We start from the raw sequence: 24,029 nt of genomic DNA on the forward strand, positions 1-24,029 counted from the left end.
ATCGTTCCTGGCAGGCTCGGGGGACCATATGGAATGCTGGGATTCGAACCACCATCTTTCTGCATGCAAGGCAAACGCCTTATCTCCATGCTATCTCTCCAGCCCCCCAAAAGCTGCATTTTTAAAACTTTATTTTTCCTTTATTTCACTTTAGATGACCTGACTTACTCCCCCTCTCCCTGCCTGCTTTACTATCCAGGTAAACAGGTAAACCATGGGTCTGTTGAAGCAGAAGCATGTTCCCTCAGTACCATAGATCAAAAGATACTTTCATCAGTTCTTTAGCCCTGAGAGCTGAGGCTGACTTGTTTTACCTGGCAGGAGTCCCTTCAAATGCTTTATCAGCTGCTTCTCCCAGAATTTCAGCTTTAAGATAGTACAGCATCCGGACACGCAGCAGTACCCTGTAAAAGACAAACACACATGATGCCAACACTTTAGAAACGATGCACACTATCTGAGAATTCCCACCCTGGGCCCAAGGTGGACATCAGGAATATCTATGCTTTAAGTAACACAGGAGAAAACACTAGGTAGAGATGGCAGATACTAAGTTACTCAGATCTGCCTCACAGTAAGAAATGCATCCAATCTGTTATGATGCTTGTGATCCTCTGGACCTACAGAAACCACAGGGCTCCTGCTCCATCTTCTTCTTAAACAATACCCAACCACTCCTCAAAAGAGCCATATGGCCCCTGAAGCACAGCTCCCTCTGAAATGCCTGCCAGTTTTCACCTTTACTGGTGTGGGGCATGTGGAGCTGGGCACTAAACTCATGGCAACAGGCAAATATGCTGCCCCTCTGAGTTCTCCAGCCTCAGCTTACTAAGCATGTACAGCCAACTGTACAACAGCTTCACATGTACATATTAGCATTTAAAAATCCTTTCCTGGGACAAAGCTCTCGAACATAACTGTGTCTTTTCTTCCTGAGCTCTCAGTTCACTGTGACTCTGCATGAACCATACTCAGGCTCTGAGGGTATGTTTGAGGAAAAAAAGCAATATTTGAGACAAAGTGTTGGACAGCTACTATGTGCCTTGTTCCATGCCAACCATGCTGCCATACTGCTATTCTGGGTACTGTGAGATACATAACCCAAGTACACAATGAACATGCTCTTGTGGTGCTGAGTGCCACCTAGCTGTCAAAGGTGAGAGCAGCAAAGCAGAGAAGATAAATGCAGGACAGAGGGGAGGGACGGTTCTGTGGCATAAAGACATTCCTTTCCAGATGAGAATAAGGGTAGGTATAGAGAAATTGAATATTTCTTGAACAAGATGTTCCTTGTTCAAGGATAAGCTGCAAAGAGGTTCAAAGGAGTACTTGTAAAGTTGCTTAGACAAGTGGAAAGGCCATAAAAGAACAAGCATTGGGTATGGAGCAAACAGTACAATGGATAGGAAGGGCACTTGCCTTGCACAACCCAGGTTTGATCCGTGGCACCCCATATGGTCCCCTAAGTCCCACCAGGAATAATCCCTGAGCATATAGCCGGGAGTAAATCATGAGCACTTCTGAGTATGACCCCAAACCAAAACCAAGTCCAAGCCCATTGTCCTATGATTACTAGACATTGCTGTTCATGTACAGTTCTCCATGGGGGCACAGGGGCCAAAGCAATCTATGATTTATGCACAGGGGATGTTTTCCTCAGCAGCCTTCATAGCCTGCTCACTAATACATGGGGGGAAAAAATAAAAGCACATGTAAATAAACTTATATAGGAACTGATCTCCATATAAGTTGTTTAAAACACTACCAGTCCATAGACTGGGCCGCAGTGTGTATGTGTAGAAGGTTGAAACCACTGGTATGCTACTGTGGTTCTAAATGCTGGCCTGTGGCACAGGACAGGTGCCAATCTGCAGATGTAAAATGGTTAAAGAATCCTGGTTCAAAAGATGCTAATAAAAGAGGATTGTGACGTCTCAGAAAGTACCACTGTGGGATCCAGTTGTAGTGGCAACATGGAAAGTTAGATGTTTAAGCATGGAAAGAACCTTTCCTTTTCTAGTATAGTACCCTTCCTAAACCATGCTGTCAGTTAACACATAGCTTCTGGGCTACATTCAGTGTTCAAGGATCTCAGTGCTCAGGCATTGGTGGTATGTGGGGAACCATATGGGGTGTCAGGGTTCAAACCTGCTTGGATGTGTGCAAGGCAAGTGCCTTGCCTACTGTATTATCTTCCCAGCTAATACAAGTCTTTTTTTTTTTTTTTTTTTTTTTAAAAAAGCACCATCATAACTATAAATTTCTAGCTGTCAACTATTCATTTACCAGCTGGGTAAAGTTCTTAGTAACTTACTTAGAAAGAACCACAATGATGGGACTTGAGAGACTACAGGGGTACGTGGGTGCTAGTCTTGCAATGTGGGTCAACCAGTGTTCAATCCAGTACCATATGGTCCCCCAAACATCACTGGGGTCACTCATGAGTAGAGTCAAGAACAGCCAGCTCTTGAGTATCGTCAGATATGACCAAAACGCCAACACCAAAGAACCAGAATGAGGATGTTTTAAGCACAGAATTTCTTACATTTAGCTTTTATCTAACTCAATCAGAGCAAGGCTTCCTGAAGATAACAGATAGAGCTGTTTCTGTTTCTCTAAAGAGGAGCAAATGTGTTGATTACTTGGCAGTATCTGCAGAAGAAAACTAGATTTAAAGCCAGTATTTTCTATTTATTCTCCAAATCAAATAAAATAAATTCAGAACACAGATGGAACAATTTCTCTGAGGCCCCTCCTCTAGAGTAAGATGTTTTTCCACAGACATTTGAATTCAGGTAGGAGAGCTGGAGAAAGATTTCTAACATTTATTTGGTCAAATAAAGCTCATTTATATTCTGAGTGATAATATTGCTTTACTCTCATCTTTCTTTAAAAAAAAAAAAAAGTGTTGGTTCTATGAAATACACTTCCAGAAAGTACAATGTGTTTTACACAGCTTGCCATATTTGTCATCTTGACAAACTGAACGTGCATGTGAACCTAGCATGCAAATCAGGAAACAGAGTATCTCCTCTGAAGGTACTCAAGGGTCCTCTTTCAGTTTTTGCTTTAGTTTTTGGGCCACACCTGGTTGTTCTCAGGGAGTACTCCTGGCTTTGCATTAGAAATTACTCCTGGTGGAAGCCAGAGTGATAGCGCAGTGGTAAGGCATTTGCCTTTCAGGTGGCTGATCCAGGACAAACCTTGGCTCGATCCCTGGCGTCCCATATGGTCCCCCAAGCCAGAATCGATTACTGAGCATAGCCAGGAGTAACCTGAGTGTCACCAGGTGCGGCCCAAAAACAAACAAACAAAAAAAGAAATTACTCTTGGTGGAGACTGGGGGACCATAAAGGATGAAAAACCTGGGTTGGCCATGTGCAAGGCAAACTGTACTATCGCTCTGGCCTGGGACCCCCTTTATTCAGCTATGTATCTATACTCTCTGGGCAGATCATCACTATGCTGACATCTCTGAACTCAGATCTGTAGTAGATGTTTTTAAGATTATTTTTTTTTTTTGATTTGGTTTTTCGGGTCACACCCAGCAGCGTTCAGGGGTTCCCCCTGGCTCTATGCTCAGAAATTGCTCCTGGCAGGCTTGGGGGGCCATATGGGATGCTGGGATTTGAACCTCTGTCCTTCTGCATGCAAGGTAAATGCCCTACCGCCAAGCTATCTCTCTGGCCCCCAATTTTTTTCCCTATACTTTTTAAATAAGGATCACACCCAGTGGTGCTGAGGGCCACACATACCAGAAATGTGTTCTAGCACCTAAACTTGGCTCTGTTTTTTTTTTTTAACTTTTGGAAGTTCCTTTGACTGTATGTAATTTTGTGCCCCTAAATATCGTACAACTACTAGCAATAATTCTTTGACTATGTGTCAAAAATTTGAGCTCACCTTATCCTCACAGGAACACTGAGAGGTAGGAGGGTCTATATTCACTTTATTTTTTGGAGGGAGTAGGGGGTTTGGGCCACAATTGGTGGCATTCAGGGGTTACTCTTAGCTTCTTACTCAGGAATCACTCCTAGCAGGCTCAGAGGAACATATGGGATGCCAGGGATTAAACCCAGGTAGGCTGCATGCTTGGCCAATGCCCTACCCACTGTGATATCACTCTGGCCATAGTCTCACTTTCTCTCTCTTTTTTTTAATTTTTAATTTTTAATTATGAGAACAAAGATGCAAAGAAAGAGGACAAGGTATAGTTACAGTGGAAGGACAATCACCCATAACATAATTCTCAGAAGAAGTCCCCTTGCTGATATCTTAACTTTGAACTTTCAGCCAAAGAACATTAAGATAAATAAAACAAAATCCATGTACAATTACTTTGTCCCTCAAGTCCCCAGATTGTAACACATTATAATATTTCTTAACAGCACACAAGGCAATCTAAAGCCATAAAACTTACGTAACTCCTTAAACATTAGAGGCATAGTATTTTTTACATTTTCATGTACATGCATATTAGCTTAAGTTAACCTCAAATTTTAAGTGTTTTTTTTCTAAGGATTAGAGTCAAAGGAGCACAGTAAAAACGGTGTTAGAGTGGCAATTGTTGTTTTCATAGGCCCAACAAAATATGAGGGGCATGGAAAGGAATAACCTTGGCCTAAATACAAAGAGACCCTACCCCTGAAGTTTCCTGGCATAAGACCAACTCTAGGCTCCAGGCAAGCTAGATCGTCTAATCCAAAACATTGTCTGTAGTGCCAACACACTTTTATTTTTCACACAGTCTCTGTTGTTGGTATCATGTTTCTGTATTAAAGATCCTAGAATCTGCATATCCTACATTGAAGTCAGGATGTGGAGTGTCCTCTCGTTTCACCTCACCATTAAAGGGCAATGCAGGGAGCCCTGTCCCGTAAGCAGGTCATTGTTGTTGTTAAGTCTTCTCAGTGTTAAGGGAAGTTTCTTTTGAGCAGGTTGATGTCTGAGCAGTGGTAGGGTCTTCCGTGGTAGAGGATTGCTTCCAGGTGATGTTATAGACAAACCTAGATGTTTCGTGGATAGCTTCCCTGGTTCAGGGGTGAATGGAAAATGCCCTTTCTTCTGAAGCCTGTGCCAGGTCGTTATGTCAATGTTCAGGGTGTAAGGTCCCTTTGTACTAAAGATTTGTGTGTTCCAATCTCTATTAGATAGTATCTTATTTGTATGTATAGTATTTTCCCATTTTAATGTGCCTATGCAAAAAAAGGAGCAATGCCACATGGTGTTATTGGCACATATGGGGGCCATAAGAACAAGTCCAACAATTCCCATGACATGGTTCAATCCTAAGCATTAAACTGGGGGACTCTTTCACCAAAATTCCTTGTTGAACAGCTCATAAAGAGAAGATAAAAAGTGGTTAGAATCGTCACTGTATAAGAGAACATTTAGTAAGACTTATAGCTGTCAGAGAAAAAACACAAAATATTCGAAAGAAATATGTGTCTATTTTATGTCTCTTGAAACAGTTTGGAGTTGTTACACACAATGCACGGCTTTGGTCTGTGATTAGGATTGTGCAGTACTGAAGTTAAAAAGAGTAATGTGGGTTAGTGATGTTTGGGGGGGGGTGAGAGTTAAGGAGTAAAAATGCATAGTCTCACTTTCTAAAGAAAGAAAAGGGGGTGCTTGCTAGCCAGGATTAAAATCTGGGCAATCCTGACCTAGAGTCTACAGTTGCAGAAGCTAATAGCCATTTCATGTTATTCTTTGTTTTGCCTCAAGAAAAAAACCAAGACCAAGATCCAAAGGTGAGAACGTCAAAGAAGGAGATTTTGGGACTCAGTTAAACAGAAGGGCAATGCAAGTGAATCAGACGACAAATGAATGAGCCTTGCTGAGAAAAGGGAAACTGCTGAAACAGAGACTGAAAGACTCCCTGCAGGATTCTGCCCACAGACTCTCAAATGGGTTGGGGCGAGCTCCAAGTTCCCTCCTGCTCCGCATCTCTAGTTTTGCCTGAACTAACGAGGACAGTAAGCCCTGTTAGGTTCAAATCAATAAGCAATATCCAGCCTCTCAGAAACCAAAGAAGCATTTAATTGCACATTAATTCTTTAATTCCCATTGCTCAGGTTCAGGAAAGATCTTACAGGATGGTCCTTTTTGAATCTGGATTCCTCAAAGGTCAACACTTGTCCTGTTCATCAGTTGTGACCACTTCCCATTAACTATGACCATCTCCCAACATGTCAAGGGAAAGTTCCATGAAACTTTCTCCAGTCCTCTCCCCTGACCCTCACCACCAATCTGTCTATACAGAAGGGAAAGCCAAATGTCACTGTAACTTAGTCAAGTGAAACAAAACCTAAGACCTTTGTTCACCTTTTAGCCAATGTCATGGTTCTGACTGCCCTGGTTCCAACCACTGCCATTCTTCCAGCTCTGAGGCTTACAAACATGGAGTTAAGATGCTTGCTACATTCCTGATATAGGCTGATATTCTAGGGATGCAGGATAAAATCTAGCAAAAAGAACCCCTATGGGTTCTTCCTTAGTATGTCTTTCATGTTAGACCCTTTCTGCTCTTATGGTAAGAACCCTAGTCTAGGCCCTCAGGATCAATGTTGTTATTAGGACACACTCTCTCAGGTGGTCATTTAGTGCTAGATTTTTTTTTTTTAACAAAATGTACATCTTTTATTACACATCTCCTTTGTTCACGAAATAAGGTTTGTTCTTCATATAAGGTGTTTTGGTCAGCCTGCTAGACAATGTCTGTCATCAGCAATCTCTTACTTAAATATTCCCCTCTCTGACTCAGATTAATCCCCATGAGCCCTGATCTCAGGTCTTGCTTCAGGTTCTCCTAACAACAGCAGGTGCTTTTGATCCCCTTTCTCCAAAGAACTTGCTCATTGGTAACATAGCTATTTCTATTTACAATATTGGAAATGAGGCCTATTTGGGGTGGGGAGGGGAATCAAAGGAAAGGATTAAACTTCATTTGAAAGGGAGAAAAATAGAAAATTCAACCCAGGAGCTATAGAACTACTGATATAGGTTGATATTCTACAGATGCAGGATAAAATCTAGCAAAACATAATTACTTTTTGTTTATATTACATATACTTTTTTTTTTTTTTTTTTGGTTTTTGGGTCACACCCGGTGGCGCTCAGCTGTTGCTCCTGGCTCTGTACTCAGAAATGGATCCTGGCAGGCATGGGGGACCATATGAGATGCTTGGGAGTTGAACCACTATCTGTCCTGGATCATCTGTGTGCAAGGCAAATGCCCTACTGCTCTGCTATCTCTCTGGTCCCTACATACACATTTTTTATTTATTTTTTGTTTTTTTGGGCCACACCCATTTGATGCTCAGGGGTTACTCCTGGCTAAGCGCTCAGAAATTGCCCCTGGCTTTGGGGGACCATATGGACGCCGGGGGATTGAACAGCGGTCCTTCCTTGGCTAGCGCTTGCAAGGCAGACACCTCACCTCTAGCGCCACCTCACTGGCCCCATACATTTTTTTAATAAAAATTTTTATTTAAATTAAATCACCATGAAAAAACAGAGTTAAAAGGTGTTGATAATTAAGTTTCAGTCATACCACGTTCCAACACCAGCATTTATTTCCTGCCATCAATTCCTCCTGTCCACATCCTCCCACTCCCAGATTGCCTCTATGGCAGACAGTTTTTTTCTCTCTTTTTATTCCCTTTCCAGGGGTCTCAAACTCACGGCCCGAGGGCCGTTTGCAGCCCTCCGTACAACATTTTGTGGCCCTGCCCTAGAGGAATCTTGTTTTGTTTTGTTTTAGTTGTTTGGGTCACATCCCCCAATGTTAAAGGTTTACTACTGACTTTGTACTCAAGGATCACCCCGACTTTGCCTCCTGCGGCCCCCAGGTAAATTGAGTTTGAGACCCCCTGCTTTAGACACTGTGGTTTTCAATACTGTTATTGAAGGGGTATGATGCATATCACTTTACTTCCTTTCAATTTGCAGTCCTTATCTAGAATGATAATTTTGTTTGTTTGTTTGGCCATACCCAGTGACACTCATGGGTTTTTCCTGGCTATGCGCTCAGAAATTACTCCTGGATAGGGGGAACATATGGGAGGCAGAGAATCGAATCAGGTCTGTCCTGGATCTGCCATGTGCAAGGCAAAAAAAAAAAAAAAAGCCCTACTGCTGTGTTATTGCTCCAGTCCCTACAATGATAATATTCAACTATTGTCATAGTGGCCCCTTTTCTATCTTAATTGCATCCCCCCATCATTTTTGTTTTTAAGTATTTTAGATATTATAACTCATTCTATGAGATTTTTTAAAAAATATCTCCCAAATGAGTGTGATAAATCTGTTTGTCCCTCTCCCTTTAACTCATATCACTTAGCAAGATATTCTCCATGTCTGTCCATGGATAAGCAAATTTCATGACTTCATTTTCCTAACAGTTGCATAGTATTTCATTGTGTAGATGTACCATAGTTTCTTTATCCACTCATCTTTCCTTGGGCACTTGGATTATTTCCAGATTCTGGCTACTGTGAACAGTGATGCAATAAACATAAGAGTGCAGGTAATTTTCCTGCATATTTTGGGGGGGGGGTCTTCAGGTATATTCCTAGGAGTGGTATTGCTGGGGTGAATGGAAGCTCAATTTCTAGTTTTTTGAGGAAAGTCCATATTGTTTTCCGAAAAGACTGTGCCAGTCTACATTCCCACCAGCAGTGAATGAGAGTAAGCATATTAATTTATAAGGTAATCAACTTTATAACCGGTGGAGAGAGGCAGGATTTCTCTCTGCCTGCTGGAAATGCTGGGGGAAATTGAAATTCCTTGCTTGTCTTATGAAGCTGAAGGTGATGGTTTCAAGGGCACTTTGAATTCTGAGAGATAAATCTATACAGAATACATATGCAAACTTGTCACCATTTGGTGCACAGCACAAATGCTATAAACTCTCCAAAATGGATCTTGCCAAAAAAAAGTTTCTATTCCTATCACTTTGTTCCTGCTATTACACGAAAGACATAAAGACTACCACTTCAGATGTGTACCTAGTGAATACCTCCATAACAATAGGAAATTGAAAAGGAAGCAACTTGGCATAAGGGGTGAGAGTTGTGACTTGTCTAACCTGGTTTAGACCACATATCCTGCCTTTTTAGATCTTGCGTGAGCATGCAGGAGCTGCAGTGGTCTCCCATGTCCCTGCCCATTGTCTAGGTATGCAGGGGAGAGGAAAGGAGGGGAAAACTCACTTGTTACAGTGCTGTTTGAGGTGCTTCTTGTAGCCGTCATCGTGCAAGACCACTTCTGGATTGCAGGTGGCCAACCAGTCAGCATTCTTTAACTCTGGGAGCAACAGCTGGTTCTTCGTCTTCTTCCCCTTCCTCCCTCTAGGGACTGGAGCAGACAATCCTGAAACCAAAAGGCAGTGTAGAGTCAATGGAGGAACTGAATTAGGGTTATATAGAAGTGGGGCTATACATGATGGTCCCAGGTTTCAGACCCCTCCCCTCAGCCCAAGCAATAAATAAGTCTGATAGATTGTGTCTGTTCCAAGGACCATTCCTTCAGGTAGTTAAAAATCTATGGATAACCCTGACAAGATCAAGAAAGTAAAGTTTCAGGGACTTATAACCTAGTCAGGGCAGGACAGAAAGGAGACCTGACTGGAAACCTTTAGTCAATTATGGCCAAGCATACAAAGAGAAGCAGAGCATAAGGAGACCTGGAGAGAGGTGGTTTTGGTCAGTCAAAAGCAAGCCACAGATAGATAGCACAAAGGGCGATTACCCAATTCAGAGGAAACACTGTGATGGTCTGGTGAGTGGACGAGACTGACAGAGGGGAAGACTTTAAGAGGGCCCAGATGAACTTAAAACATCAGACATATGGGTTTGGTGCAACAGTACTACGGGTGATTGTCTTGCATATGGCCAACCTGGGTTCAATCTATGGCAGCCCATATGGTTCCCAAACATTGCTAGGAGTAATTCCTAAGTGCAAAGCCCAAAATAACCTCTGAGCATTACCAGGTGTGGCCCCAAAACAAATAAACAAAATCACAGGCGCCAAGAGGTAAGTAAGGTTAAGTAAAGTGCTTGCCTTGCACACAGCTGACCTCATAGTTCCATCCCTGGGATTGCACTATGATCTCGTGTGCACATCACTGAACAGAATGAGAATAATCTCTGAGCACTGCTAGGTATGAGCCAAACACTCACCCTTCTCTCTCAACCCAAATCAGATAACAGATGATTCTGAGGGTGAATTGAAAGTGTCTTAATAATTTACCATATGACAATATTTAGAAATAAGCACACAAAAGGGGCTGACGTGGAAGAGGGATGACATGTATAGAAACTGTACTTCTCAGGCAGAGCCCTGACAATGCTCACCTGAGTGATTCTGAAGGGTCTGGGACTGTCCATCTTTGGTAGGTGTGATAAGTTCCCAAATGAAACTCTTGATCTTCTCGTCGCCTTTGTAATGCTTGACACAGTATACCAGCAGGGCACGGCAAATCATCTCCATGTCTTTCTCATTTAGATGCCACTTAAATCGCCCATGAGTCAGGATGTCCTTCCACCGACCCCAGCTGAAAGTGGACATGCAGAAAGGTGAGAGGAAGGGATGTAAGCCCATTCCACTGCAGGGCAAAGAAAAGCTGAGGACTTAGCTCTACCAAGTCTATTAGTCTACTATCAAGAAAGGCCTTTGAGGATAGCATACTATATCACAACAGCGATCTTGACACTGAACACGGAGTTTCCTATAGAGCCACTACAATATTAAGGAGGAAGGAATGAAAATACTCCAAGCAGGGAATAAGTTTGGAATGAAAACAGTCCAGCTGCAGTATTCAAAAGCAATGGCTGAGCACCCTGAAACTAAACCTTCTATTTCAGAAACAGCCAGAGTCTTGCACAAATCCTGCCTTAACTGTAACATCTGTTGCACTGACTTCTTATACATCCTTGGGGGACGAAGCAGGAAATCAGTACCAGGCAGCAAATTAGTAACAGAGATTTGCTGTGACAAGCAGATGAGAAAAGCATGGCACGTCCTCAATATGGCAGCAGAGCAGACAATGGCAAAGGGGGAAGGGTCCTAGAAGAAAAGCTAGTTCTCTGGTGCCAACTGACCCTCCTCCACCCCCAGACTCCAGAGCTGATTGTGAAGCACACTAGGACACACCTTTGAACCAAAAACAAAGGGGACAAGAACAAAAAGGCAAAGCCAATATCTACCCAAAGATGAGCAGGTTTTTCTCTACCCGGAAGCATTCGGCTCGGAGGTAGCGCCTGGTTTTGTCATTGAGGCGCCTGGATCTTGTGGGCCTTTCATCAGAATCACTGTCTAGCTCAGAAAACTCCATGAGCTCATCCTCTTCAAAGGAGTTATAGTGCTTGGTCTGTTTTCGCACTCGAGGCCGATCGATCACTAAGCTTTCCTAGAAACAGAGAAAACTGTTGGGAAGAAAAGCCCCTTTCTCTCTACCCCGCAATATATAAGCAGGTTCTGCTGCTGTTCATGAAGACACATTTAGGAAAAAAAAAGCCACTCCTGTGTCTTTCCAGAGGGAAAAGTGCTCCCAGCACACCTGCCATGCACCACAGACAGAAAGGGTGGTATTCAGGCACTCTCTGAGTTGGCATGTTTCCCAGCCCTCACTGCTACCACTGCCATATGCTGTTTCTACAGTCGCTCCAATAGGGTTATGTATGGGCAGACAAAGATCCACAGGGGCCAGAGTGGCAGTCTGCTCTTGTCAAGAAAGAAGGGAGTGGGTGCCCTAGCTATTCTGCCAACACACAGAGGTAGTCTGTGCTCTGGAGAATGTGCAAGTTGCGCAATTCCATCTGCACAGCAACTTTCTGAAGACAAAGACACATTCTTGCTGGCTTATTTTCTGCTGTCCACTGGCACCAACTATTAACCTCTTATCTTTTACCAAAATATAAACCCTAGTTCCCCAGAGATTTCCATGGCCATACCCATCATTGCTTTACTAGTTAAGACACTATAATTTACAGATAGTCCCTCTGCCCCTACAATGGGTTGTGTTCGACTACTGTACTTTGCAGCACAGATACATTTCTAGTGTCCCTACTTCAATCACTTTGCTTCCCACCTTGATGTCTCCACCTGCTTCATACTGTCTCCTTTTTCCCCCACATAGAGTCCCTTCTTGACCATAACTTTAACAAAACACTTAAAAGTTGATTACCAAAGGGGCTGCAGAAATCTCTATTCCTCATCTTTCCCATTCCTGTATGGGAACTTTATGGGGGAATCCTATAGTTAGAGCTAGTCATTCAGTGAGATATGAGAAGGGACTATCCCCTAGAGGTTTGTGGGTGTATCAGAGTTCAGTGTTTGCCTCACGGGCATGCATCAAGTGAGGTAAAGGGTCAGAGAGCAGAAAAGAGACACTAACAGTAGTGGGCATCTTACAATGTGACACTACACTCATGGATGTAGTCTCCAGCTTCACAATGTGGGCCAAAACAAATGGGACATGGCCCTTTTTCACAACCTTGTGAAGTCAAGCATGTGTCCAAAGGCATATAGCTAGGGGCATTTATAGTGCCTGGGATTTGAAACACATGCAAGGCAAGCACCTTATCCCTGGACTATCTCTTCAGCTAACCTGTTATCTCCCTTTGCCTTTATTTAATTTAATCATTATGCTTAACCAACATTTTATTTTATAATTTTGAGGAGTTGGGATCAAACCATACTCTGCTGTGCTCAGGATTTATGCCTGGCTCTGCACTCAGGAATTATTACTGACAGGGCTTGGCAAACCATATGGGATTCTAGGGATTAAGCCTGGATCAAGTGTATACAAGGTAAGCTCCCTACCTGTATTATCTCTCTAGCTCCCCTATCCCCAGTTAGCATTTAAAATCGTAACAGGTAACATTTTTAAGTTCTGTACACAGAACTTGTTTGCTACATATCTCATTTTAAGAACTGAGGCTCAAAAAGAAATAGTGGCTTGAGATATGCGGGGCTTTGTGATCCTGTAAAATATCAGTGAAATGTTCAATATAATATTTGTATCATTGTACCTTTTCATTTTTTGCTTCAGTGTCCAGTTCAGCTATTTTAGCCCATTTCTGCCAAAAATTCGGGTCATCTAAGGAAATATCGGTTCTATTTCCTGAAGCCACGAAGCTAGCCTGCAAAGAAGAGCCAGTACACTGAGTTTGAACAGAATACAAACTAGTAAGACACCTGTTATATTACATATGCCAGAAAATCCATCTGCATCCGACATGAAGTCCGCTGAGAGCCTCCAAACTGAATGTAAAAGTTTTCAAAGTGTTTTTTCTGGGTTGTTGTTTCTGTTGTTGTTGTTTTAGATCTCTAAGATTTGGTGAGGAGGGCCGGAGAGATGGAATGGAGGCAAGGCATTTGCCTTGCATGCAGAAGGACGGTGGTTTGAATCCCGGCATCCCATATGGTCCTCTGAGCCTGCCAGGAGCAATTTCTGAACATAGAGTCAGGAGTAACCCCTGAGCGCTGCCAGGTGTGATCCAAAAACCAAAAAAAAAAAAAAAAAAAAAGATTTGGTGATGAACTAATAACTTTAGCCCACAGCATCTTTTTATTTTTATTTTTAAATTTAGAAGCAAGAAGACAATTCATATGTCTTACTTCCTATGTCTTCCTATGTCATACTATAGTAGTATGTATTTTGTATATGTATACATATGTATATGTATAGTAGTATTTTGGGGCCACACCCTGCAGTGCTCAGGGGATCGACCATATGGGATGCTAGGAATTGAACTCAGGTTTATCCCACGTTGGCCGCATGCAAGGCAAAAACCTTACTGCTGTGCTATAGCTCTAGCCCCCTATTTGTTTTTGGTTTTGGGGTCACACTGGTGATGCTCAGTGGTCACTCCTGGTCCCGGATCTGCTGGGTCTGCTGTGTGCAAGGCAAATGCCTTCCCCGCTATGTTATTGTTCTGGCCTGAAACAGGTTTATTCTTTTTTTTTTTTTTTTTTTTTTTGGTTTTTGGGCCACACCTGTTTGACGCTCAGGGGTTACTCCTGGCTATGTGCTCAGAAATCGCCCCTGGCTTGGGGGGACCATATGGGACGCCGGGGGATCGAACCGCGGTCCTTCCTTGGCTAGCGCTTGCAAGGCAGACACCTTACCTCCAGCGCCACCTACCCGGCCCAATTCTTAAGATATCACTAAACTGATTTTTCTTTCAGTTCATTAAATAGTTGCTTATGGGAAAGGTGCTGGGCTGGGCAGTGTAAGTATAAAGGAAAGAGTAAGGCCCAGCTGAACAGCTCCATCAGTTAACTAACAGGAGACTGATCCAAGAGGCCACACTGTTTACACAGTTTGTGACTTTAGAAACCCGAGAGTGGGAGCCGGAGAGATTGCATGGAGGTAAGGCGTTTGTCTTTCATGCAGAAGGACGGTGGTTCGAATCCCGGCATCCCATATGGTCCCCATGCCTGGCAGGGGCGATTTCTGAGCATAATGCCAGAAGTAACTCCTGAGCGCTGCCGGGTGTGACCCCAAAACCAAAAAAAAAAAAAAAAAAAGAAACTCCAGAGTGATAAGACAGGGGTGTGGAATCTGATTAATTGAATCAAAATTCAGTGACAGGAAGAGCTGAGGACAGAGGAATCTCAATTACAAGTTGGGAATTTTAAGTAAACTCTCTTTTCTCATGAGATGAATGGTATTAGTTGCATGAGTTGGAAGGAGGGTATTTACTAAAATCTCAAGGCTCTAACGTGGAACGTGGAGTATACAGTGTAAGAGAACCAAGACTAACTCTGAGCAGTCACTGGAAAGAGAAACTGCAAACTCTTCCTGGCCTCTGGAAATAAAAAATCAAAGATCAGAGGTTTGCAGAATATCTTTTCTAGCTCTTGGCTCATTCTTAGATACATCAGACATCTCCCAAGAACCAGCACCTCCAGAATATCGTGCAGAACAGACACGCAGGAGACAATTTTAACAGTCTGCACAGTAAAGAAGCAGAAGGTTAGCTCCCACCCTACAGAGACTCTGAACAGTAGCTCCTCCTATACCTTGGCGAAAGTGGACCCTTGCCCTTCAGACTGGATGGTGATGGTATGGGTTCTCCTTTGCAGAATCTGGTCTATGTCCTCTTCACAGAACTTGGAGCCTTCATCTTCCTCATCCATTAAGGCACCATAAGCACCTTTCCGGAGCAAATCTTCTACCTCCATTTTTGAAAGCTGCTGTACCTGGACAGGACACCAAAGGCTACTCACAAAGTGGAAAATTCACAGGAGAGAAACAGCCTCAACGTGGCTTTTATGATTCAGTACAAAGCTCCCCCACTAATTGTACAGGACCGAAAAATAGCATGATTGAAAAACTTCAGAAAATAAAAACCCAGAGAAAAGTACTTGTGAAGAGTTGCGGGGAGGCAAGGCAGAAATCTGTTATAGGAATCTATGGAAGAAAACCTTGCAAATGACTCAATGGCCCTAACTTTTGTTTCAGGATGCTTGTTATTACCATATGTCATATGCTATTAAAATGATGCACCACTGAAAAGGATATCTTTAATGTTTAAGTTTGAATCTGTATCTTTAAAAACCTCCAGATGTCTAAATGAGCTAAAGAATAATGACTTATTCATTATGAAATAAATGCATTAGTATTGGAAATGATGTCATCTCTTAACTAAAGAAAGGATTCCATGCCAAGTGTGATCTTCTCAATTGCTTGTTGAAAACAGGAAATGGAAGTTCAAAACACCCTTTCCTGGTTCTAATTAAGAATATGGTTCACTTTATTGCAATCACATGAGGGAATTCCATGACTCCCAGCACTGGTAAGTTGAAGTATTATACTTAGCAACATATGCATGGCTAAAAGAATATGAAACATCTGGACAAATGACAACTCATTTAAGTTTTAATTCCCAGCCTTTGATGCTATGAGCCTTGAGATTCAGGAGATAAGTTTGCTTTGTTTGCTCACGCTTTAAAAATAATTTCAGCATTTTAACAGTAATTTTTAACTCCCTAGAGGGGAAAATTTATTTTGCTTTTATCTAAAGTGTCTATCTAAAACTATCTAAAGTATCAAGCTGATGATTTATTCATTTAGTCACTATAGTGTGCCGGACATCTCTGAAATGTCAAATACCTTTGAGGGGCCTTGGAAGATCAAATAGATTACATCATACTTTCAAAGACTGAAGTATGAGATAAGCAATGGTGAAAATTATTATTTAGTGTTAAAAGCATAAGATCTACTGACTTCTTTGGGTGTGGGGGTTCACACCCCTGAAGGCAAATTCCTACAGTGTCCAGAGGACCATGTGGTGTTTGGAACAAATCATAGCTGGCTGCTTGCAAGGCAAGCATCATATCTGGTCAAAATCTATAGTGATTTCTATGTACATAGTTAAGAACTCTGTTCATTGCATGTGGTGTAGTTCCTTGAGATTGCCTGTTTCCATTACTACTGGAACTATCCAACAAAGATGTGGAGGTTAATTCAAATTAGTAAAAGTGAATGCTAAGCCAGCTACCAGGAGGAAAACCCAGGGAGAAGAGGCTGTGTGCTCCTTAAAACTCTAGAATAAGCACCGTCATACTCACTCCATTGGTACTGCCCTTGCGGTTGATGTCCTGAAGAACAGCCTTGTCCAGACCAAGTTTTAAGCTGGCTTTGTCGAACATTTCCCGCTCATAGGAGTTACGGGTAATGAGGCGATACACCTTCACAGCTTTGCTCTGGCCTATCCGGTGACATCGGGCCTGAGCCTGGGAAGAAAGATCAAACATATCTAGTCACCAAATATAATAGCAGCAGGACAAGAAATCGGAAAATGCTTAAACGCCACGTGGTGTGAGTGGTCAGTCATCATAATCACTGGTCACAGGACTGATGTGCTCAGAAACCATTCTCTACAAGGCAAAGGGGATCAAAGCAGCATCAGGGATTAAAAACCAGGTTGGCTGCAAGCAAGCCAAGTGCCTTCCCTGCTACATTGTCATCTCTTCAATTCCCCCAAAATGAATTCTTAAGACTGGTGAGATAGTACGGGAAGTAAGGCACTTACCTTACATGCAGACAAGCTTATTTTGAATCCCAGCACAATATACAGTGCCCCAAGCAATGCCAAAGGTCACTCCTGAGTACAGAGGCAGGTGTAGCCCCTGAGAACCAATAAACGTGGCCCCAAAAACTCCCAAAAAAAGAAATTAAAAAAAAAAAACTATCTTTATACTCAGTATTCTTACCGCCCTACTTATCTCAAAATATGTATATTTAACCTCGTCTATATCATGGGACCAAAGAAATAGTAGTTAGTAAGATACTTGCTGACCTTGGTTTGAACCCCGGAATCAGATATATTCCATATATATATATGTATCTGAGAACCCCCAGGAGTGATCCCCAAGTGAAGAACCAGGAGTAAGCACTGTGGATCAGTATTCAAATAGGCCAAATGAATTGTAGCTGAGATGGTAAGTTTCAAGTATCTCTCAGCAGATTCTTCCAGTATTTGAGTTTTTCATTAATTGCGATTTAGTTCAGGAGATCAGGTTCTCTGTCCTACAGTTTTTCACATCTGCATTTTATTGCCTGCATTCTGGTTGTATCATTGAATACATTCCAACTCTGTACCTTGCAGTGACTCTAAATTGGGAGATATACCTTAAGCTTTGGCCCAATTAAGATCCCACATAATGACTATCTTTTGCAAAGATATCACAATCTAAATGTTATTTTATTAGTGATTATAATCTTTTAATCAATTTTTGTTACTCTGATATATATATGCAGTTCACATAGGAGACATAAGCTAGCTTTCAAATTAACATCCTCCAAAAGTGATCATTATTATTAGTTTTTAAGGAACACAATGAAGCTAGGCACTTAAACATATGTTAAATGTATTAAATATATGCTATATTTTAAATAGCATCGTTATCCAACTATGTCATCTGGGAACATCTCCAAGATTGGATCTTGAGTTTTTGTTTTTTGGGGGCCATACCCAGTGTCCTCAGGGTATACTCCTGGCTCTGGGGAACTTAGGTAGTACCAGAGATCTAAGAAGGGCCTTACTGCCCTATATCATCTGCCTGGCCCCAGGATCCCAAGTTCTTGGACACAAACAAGCCAAAATGGGAAGGAAGACAAAAGCAGCTTTGGTGGTAGAATGGGATTTAGAGGCATCTGTAAAAAGCTCAGTTGTGTCTGTACTACTCATGCCCTCACATCCCCAGAGGCAAACACACAATCATACAAACAAATGAGGGTTTGTCTGCATTTGAAAGATCAGTGGTTGTTGACAGCTTCTCCTTGCCCCTTACTCTCTGGTATGATAACATAGTTTTTGTTCCTACATATACATTCCCTACACAGACCTGGATTCAACCATTCTTTCCCAAGGATTTCCAGCTACTTTTAGTGAAAAACAATAGAAAATATATTCTCTATACTCTTGGAGTGTTCAGTCTCACTATTCTAGTTACTAATTTCTCAGTCTACTCAGGAGGCAAAAATACAAGTGCCTGTGTATATTTAGAATATGCGATCATGGGCATACATATAATGATGTATACGAAAATATAGCATTAGATCACTCTGATACTTTGACTCCAAACTCAATTACAGTATTTTGGCTTTATTAGTCCTACATCTGTATCTGTTTTCAACCATATTGAAAAGCTCAGATTTATCTGCAAAATATAGAAGTGTCAGGAAAAAATATCATTATGATTTTCCCAAACAGACTTACTAATAACAATGTAAGGTTTTTGTGTCCTTGCCCCCTCCAGAATTAAATCCTACTGAGTAAATATAGTCAAGTTATAGAATTTTAAATCAATAGAATAGGCTTCTGTTTTGCATTGTAATATTAGAAATTGTGAAACTAGTTTCTGTGTTAGTACTGGATTGGATTTATAAGCAAATGTTTAGCAAGGGAAATAGGAATTAGGATTTTCCATACAAAGAAGAAATTTATAAATATGGAGAGAAGGAAAACTAGAATAAGTCTATGTTGTCTGAGTGGATTTGATGATATTTACTGGTTAAGTGTATGCAGGTGTATCCAAACGTCCATATGAACAGACACAGGATAGATATACAAATGTGTATGTTTTTATATATTGATGTAGACACACATGTACATATATATACAAATCAAAGTATGTTAGGCTGTATATATGTATTTTAGCCATGCCCAATGAGAGAGCTGAAAAGCATTAGCACCCCAAAGCAAAAAGTATAACTTTACCAATATATAAATATTTATATACATTAAATATATATAATTTATATATAAAGCTTGGTTTCTAAGTACCACTTCCTATAAAAAAGAAACAAAGGTAGATTAGAAAAAAGGTTCATTTCAGAGCTGGTGTAGATAAAGTATATATTCTGTTTTGTTTTGGTCATGGGCCACAACTAGCAATGCTCAGGGGTTACTCCCGGCTCAGCATTCAGAAACCACTACTGGTGCAGGAGATGATACTGAATTCTAGGAATTGAACTCGAGTTGCTGTTTATAAGAGCCCTACTCACTGTACTATCTCTCAAGCAGAAAGAACATTTTGAAACTGTGCCAGAATATATGGAAGCACTCAAAGGCTGATGGACCATTCCCAAGTAACACTTTAAACTGAAATAGGTGTACATCAGTTAAGGACTATCAGAATATCAACATAAACACAATAGAAATTAATCCACCAAATAAGTCATGAGTCCATAGTAACATAAACTGGGAAAATTCATCTTTTTCGGTAAAGTTTAATAACAAATATAGAGTGAAAGTAAGAAAATCACTACTTTGCAACCAGCAGAAATGAATAATTCAGGCAGAAAAAAATTAAGAGAAATTGATTGAGATATTGAGAAATAGAGTATTTTACCATTATTACTGTTTTGGTAGTCATATCAAACTGTATTCTGGGGCTAGTGTTGGCTCTATGTATGAGGATGGCTCTCTCTTGGGGGAAGAGGGAGAACTTGCAAAGTTGGGAAAGAAACCCAGGTCTCCCATATGCAAATATTGCACTCAGTCTATTGAGTTACCTCTCCAAAGCAACTTACTAATTTTCTTTTGGTTGTTTTTTGGGTCACATCTGGCAGCACTCAGGGATTACTTCTGGCTCTGTGCTCAGAAGTTACTCCTGGCAGGTGCCCCACCCACCGTGCACAGCTCCAGCCCCAACTTATTAATTTCAAAGGGAGGGTCCAGAGCGACAGCACAGCAGGTAGGGCGTTTGCTTTTTGCATGTGGCTGACCTGGGCTCAATCTCTGGCATCCCATATGGTCTCCTAAGCACTGCTAGGAGTGACGTCCAAGTGGGGATCCAGAAGTAATTCCTGAGTACTGTCGGGTGTGACTCCCAAACAAAACAAAAAAGGGAAGGGAAGAGAAGGGAAGGGAGGAGGGAAGAGGAAAGGGAAGGGAAGAAAAGGGAAGGGGGAAGGGAGGAGGAAAGGTGAGGGAAGAGAAAAGGGGAGGGAAGAGGGAAGGGAGGAAAGAGGGAGGAAGAGGGAAGGGGAGGGAAAGGGAGAGAAGAGGGAAGAAAAGGGAAGGGAAAAGAAAAGAATTTTAAAGGGAAAAAGAACTATTCTGTGGTAGAGAAGCCTGGCACATAACACTAAAATATCAATGTACATAGTATCAAATGATTTTGCTTCTCCTAATACAGTGAATGAGAAAGACAGATCATTTTGATGGTATTATTAAGCCTGCATCCAATCCCTAGGATGATCTATAAAACAATGGGTCTATACTCTTTTAAAAACATCAATGCTGGGACAGGAGTGATAGTACAGTGGGTAAGGCATTTGTTATGCATGTGGCCTACCTGAATTCAATCCCTGCTACTCCATATGGTCCTCAAAGCCCAAATAGGAGTGATACCAAAGCACAAAATAAGGAGTAAGCACAGAGTACTGCTGGGTTTGACCAAAACAAACAAATCAAAAACTCCAAAAAGAAAGATACTTGAAAGGGGATGGAGAATAGTACAGCACATAAGTTGCTTGATTTGCAAATTGGTAACCTAGGCTTGATCCCCAGCATCCCATATGGTCCTCTGAGCATCATCATGGAAAATTCTGGTGACTCATAAAGCCCTGTGTGGAGAAATGGTGCTCTAGAGTATTCTATAGGACACTGAAGGAGCATGTGAGAGGCCCAGATTCAATTCCCAACACAGCATGATCTGCAAGCCTTGCTGGGATCAAACCCCAGCACAGAATTTGTGTCCTCTGAGCACTGCTGGGCATGGCTCCTCAATACAAAAACTACTGAAAGAAATAGTAAAATCAGGATATAGACGATGGATAATAATTCTGAGAAGTGACAAAAGTGCAAATCCTTGTGTTTGGAGACAGTATAGCAGCAAGGCACTTGTTTGTATGCAGCCAACCTGGGTTCGATCCCTAGTACCCCATATGGTTCTCTGAGCATCATAGAAGTGACTCCTAAGCTCAGGATGCTAAATATCCCCCATGTACACTGATTCTGAGACCTAGTAAAGCACCAAGTTGGAAAAGGCCCTTGCTGCCCAAGGAAGGGTCTTTTCAAACTTGGTGCCCTCCTAGGTCTCATGGTCAGTTTACATAGGGGATGATTTAGCACAGGGGAAGAAGTGAGGCTTGAACACATCTGGAAGTAGAAAAAGGAAAAAAAAAAAAAGAATAGTGTATTTTATCCATGCACATCTATGTTCACAAAGATGAGGAGGGGAAGGCAAAGGGACAAACGTAAAGGATTGTTGAATCTGGATAAAAGGGATAATGAAGTTTTAAAGTGAAATTATCTCAAAAATAAAGTAAAAAATTCAAACAGATATTTGAAATAATTTCCATGTGTTGTCCACATGATGTCTAACAGGATTTCACTATTTAATTTTGCTTTTGCATTTTAAGAATTAAAATTCACGCCATTATACCCCCAATAAACTAACTACAATTAAGTGACATGGAAAAGAAAAAGAAAACTAAGTAACTTTGAAGAATGCTGTTTTGATTATTTTTTATGACTAATAACCAAAAAAATTCATTGTAATCCAATATTATATGCTGGCAAATTTATTTTTCACAAATTGAACAAATAAGTAAACATGCTGTTATGATAATGAGATCCAGGCTATAACAGAGAAAAAAAAGCTACAAAGAAGCAGCGGAAGGCTAAGATGAATTTTGTGGTGCCGAACTAGCTCAGGAATCTCACCATGGATGGAGAGACCTGAACAATACAGACTGCTTAAGTCTGTGCTCAGGATGATTTCCCAGCTCTCTCTGTGAAGAAATCTCAGAAGCAAAATTACTCTACAAGGAATGGGCATAAAGTGGTTTTTTAAATTCCACTCCTAAAGAAACCAAAAATCAACTCTTTGTCTATAAAAGGAAAACTGTAACATGAATGAATCTAAATATCCTGTGCTTCCAGGAAGTAGGAAAATGCTCAAGAACTAATGGTTGAGGTTAAAGGAGAAGGACTTCCTAACATCCACATAACAAGAGACAATGAGATAACAACCCAAAACAGAAAATAAACTTTAGTCTATCAAGACATAGCAAATGACAGGGGATGTAAGGAGGACAGCTGTACATTCCTTATAGAATTTCAATCAATAGATGTAGGAATAATGAAAATAGAAAATGGCCATTAAGCTAATAATATGATTATTACTGAAGGCAAAAAACTACTGATGTATACTAAACTTAATGGACAACAATACAATGAGAAACGAGATTATTTGGTGTCTCAAAAATATCTTCTCCTAGGATACTTTTATAAGGTAAAATTCTTATTTCCCAATGTTGAAGCCTTTGAATGAAAGACAGCAGCACATTAGCTAGGTAAACAAGTTTAATATCCCAAGCAACAAGAGGCACAGAGATCACACACCCTGACATGACACACTCAGAAGGACATGACATCTCACGTCAGCTATTCTGTCCAAAAATGCACTTCAAATCTGAGCATTCGAAAATGCAAACACAAACGGATATTATTTTTTAAGGCCCTTTCAACAGTCACAATCCCAAAAGAGTGATGCAGACGGGCAGTAAAACTGAGCAGGCAGACTCCTGGCTAAAGGTAATGTGAAAAACTGAGCCAGAGAAAAAACAATAGGAGGGAATGAGTGTTCCAGGACTAACCTGGCTATAGCCAGATATGGTCATGACACAAAGAGGCCCTAGAAATCTGTACTAGTTCACAGTCATTTTTAATGTTTAAAGTGATTACAGAATAAAACATTTTCCCCCCTTGTCCCTCAGAATGAAACATTTTTAACATGAATTTTGTTTTATAATTCTATGAAGCTTAGAATGATTCAAGTCGAATATTGTAAAAAAGGCATATCCAGAATTACTTTCTATCCCTGTCCCTTCTATCCTATTCTCTTACCACCTCTATAATTAGTTAAAAATAAAGGGTCTTTTTTTTTTTGGGGGGGGGGGGTCACACCAGGCAGCGCTCAGGGGTTACTCCTGGCTCTATGCTCAGAAATCGCTCCTGGCAGGCTCGGGGGACCATATGGGATGCCGGTATTCAAACCACTGACCTTCTGTATGCACTTACCTCCATGCTATCTCTCCGGCCCAAAAATAAAGGTTGTTTTTTTTTTTTTTTTTTGCCCCCAATCTTCCTTTGGAGATGAGACAAGTGCAGGATACAGACATATTCACACTTTTTTTTAGGTAAATGCTAAAAAGCATATGTATAATATATTACACTATATATATGTATGTATATGTATATATATATATATACTATAGTTATATACATAGCGTTTCCAAAATTGATTTTTCTTTAACTCAAAAATTTATTTGGCTACCACCACCATCACCCAGAAAAAATAATTTTTTTAATTTGGGAGATGATTCCATAGCAGAATGTTAAAACACTTTCCTTATCCTTTATAAAAGCTGGAGACTATAGTTTAGTCAATCAGTCTTCTGTTGCTGGATAACTGAATTTTCATGTTTACAATTGGCTCCACACCTCCTTTCAGTACCTTTAATTGTAGTAAATACTATGAGGAGAAGGGTTTATAGA

The 24,029-nt window shown here is 41.1% G+C and overlaps 1 protein-coding gene and 1 non-coding gene across 4 annotated transcripts in view; one reads left to right on the forward strand and one right to left on the reverse strand.

The window, feature by feature from the left end:
* Positions 1 to 24,029, reverse strand: part of CHD6 (chromodomain helicase DNA binding protein 6) — a 238,513-nt gene that overhangs the window by 48,795 nt on the left and 165,689 nt on the right. For all 3 annotated transcript variants that reach the window (XM_049779100.1, XM_049779101.1, XM_049779099.1), the window contains exons 18-24: positions 16,585 to 16,749; positions 15,034 to 15,213; positions 13,038 to 13,148; positions 11,211 to 11,413; positions 10,359 to 10,558; positions 9,216 to 9,375; positions 315 to 404 (exon numbers count right to left, since the gene is read on the reverse strand). In XM_049779100.1, the coding sequence (XP_049635057.1) occupies positions 315 to 404; positions 9,216 to 9,375; positions 10,359 to 10,558; positions 11,211 to 11,413; positions 13,038 to 13,148; positions 15,034 to 15,213; positions 16,585 to 16,749 (1,109 nt within the window). The remainder of the gene's footprint in view (positions 1 to 314; positions 405 to 9,215; positions 9,376 to 10,358; positions 10,559 to 11,210; positions 11,414 to 13,037; positions 13,149 to 15,033; positions 15,214 to 16,584; positions 16,750 to 24,029) is intronic.
* On the forward strand, positions 1,561 to 1,691 carry LOC126019487 (small nucleolar RNA SNORA84). Its single transcript, XR_007499174.1, has one exon. It is a non-coding gene; the product is annotated as a small nucleolar RNA SNORA84 (small nucleolar RNA).

The sequence above is a fragment of the Suncus etruscus genome, chromosome 9 (genome assembly GCF_024139225.1).
Source record: "Suncus etruscus isolate mSunEtr1 chromosome 9, mSunEtr1.pri.cur, whole genome shotgun sequence".
NCBI classification, from domain to species: domain Eukaryota; kingdom Metazoa; phylum Chordata; class Mammalia; order Eulipotyphla; family Soricidae; genus Suncus; species Suncus etruscus.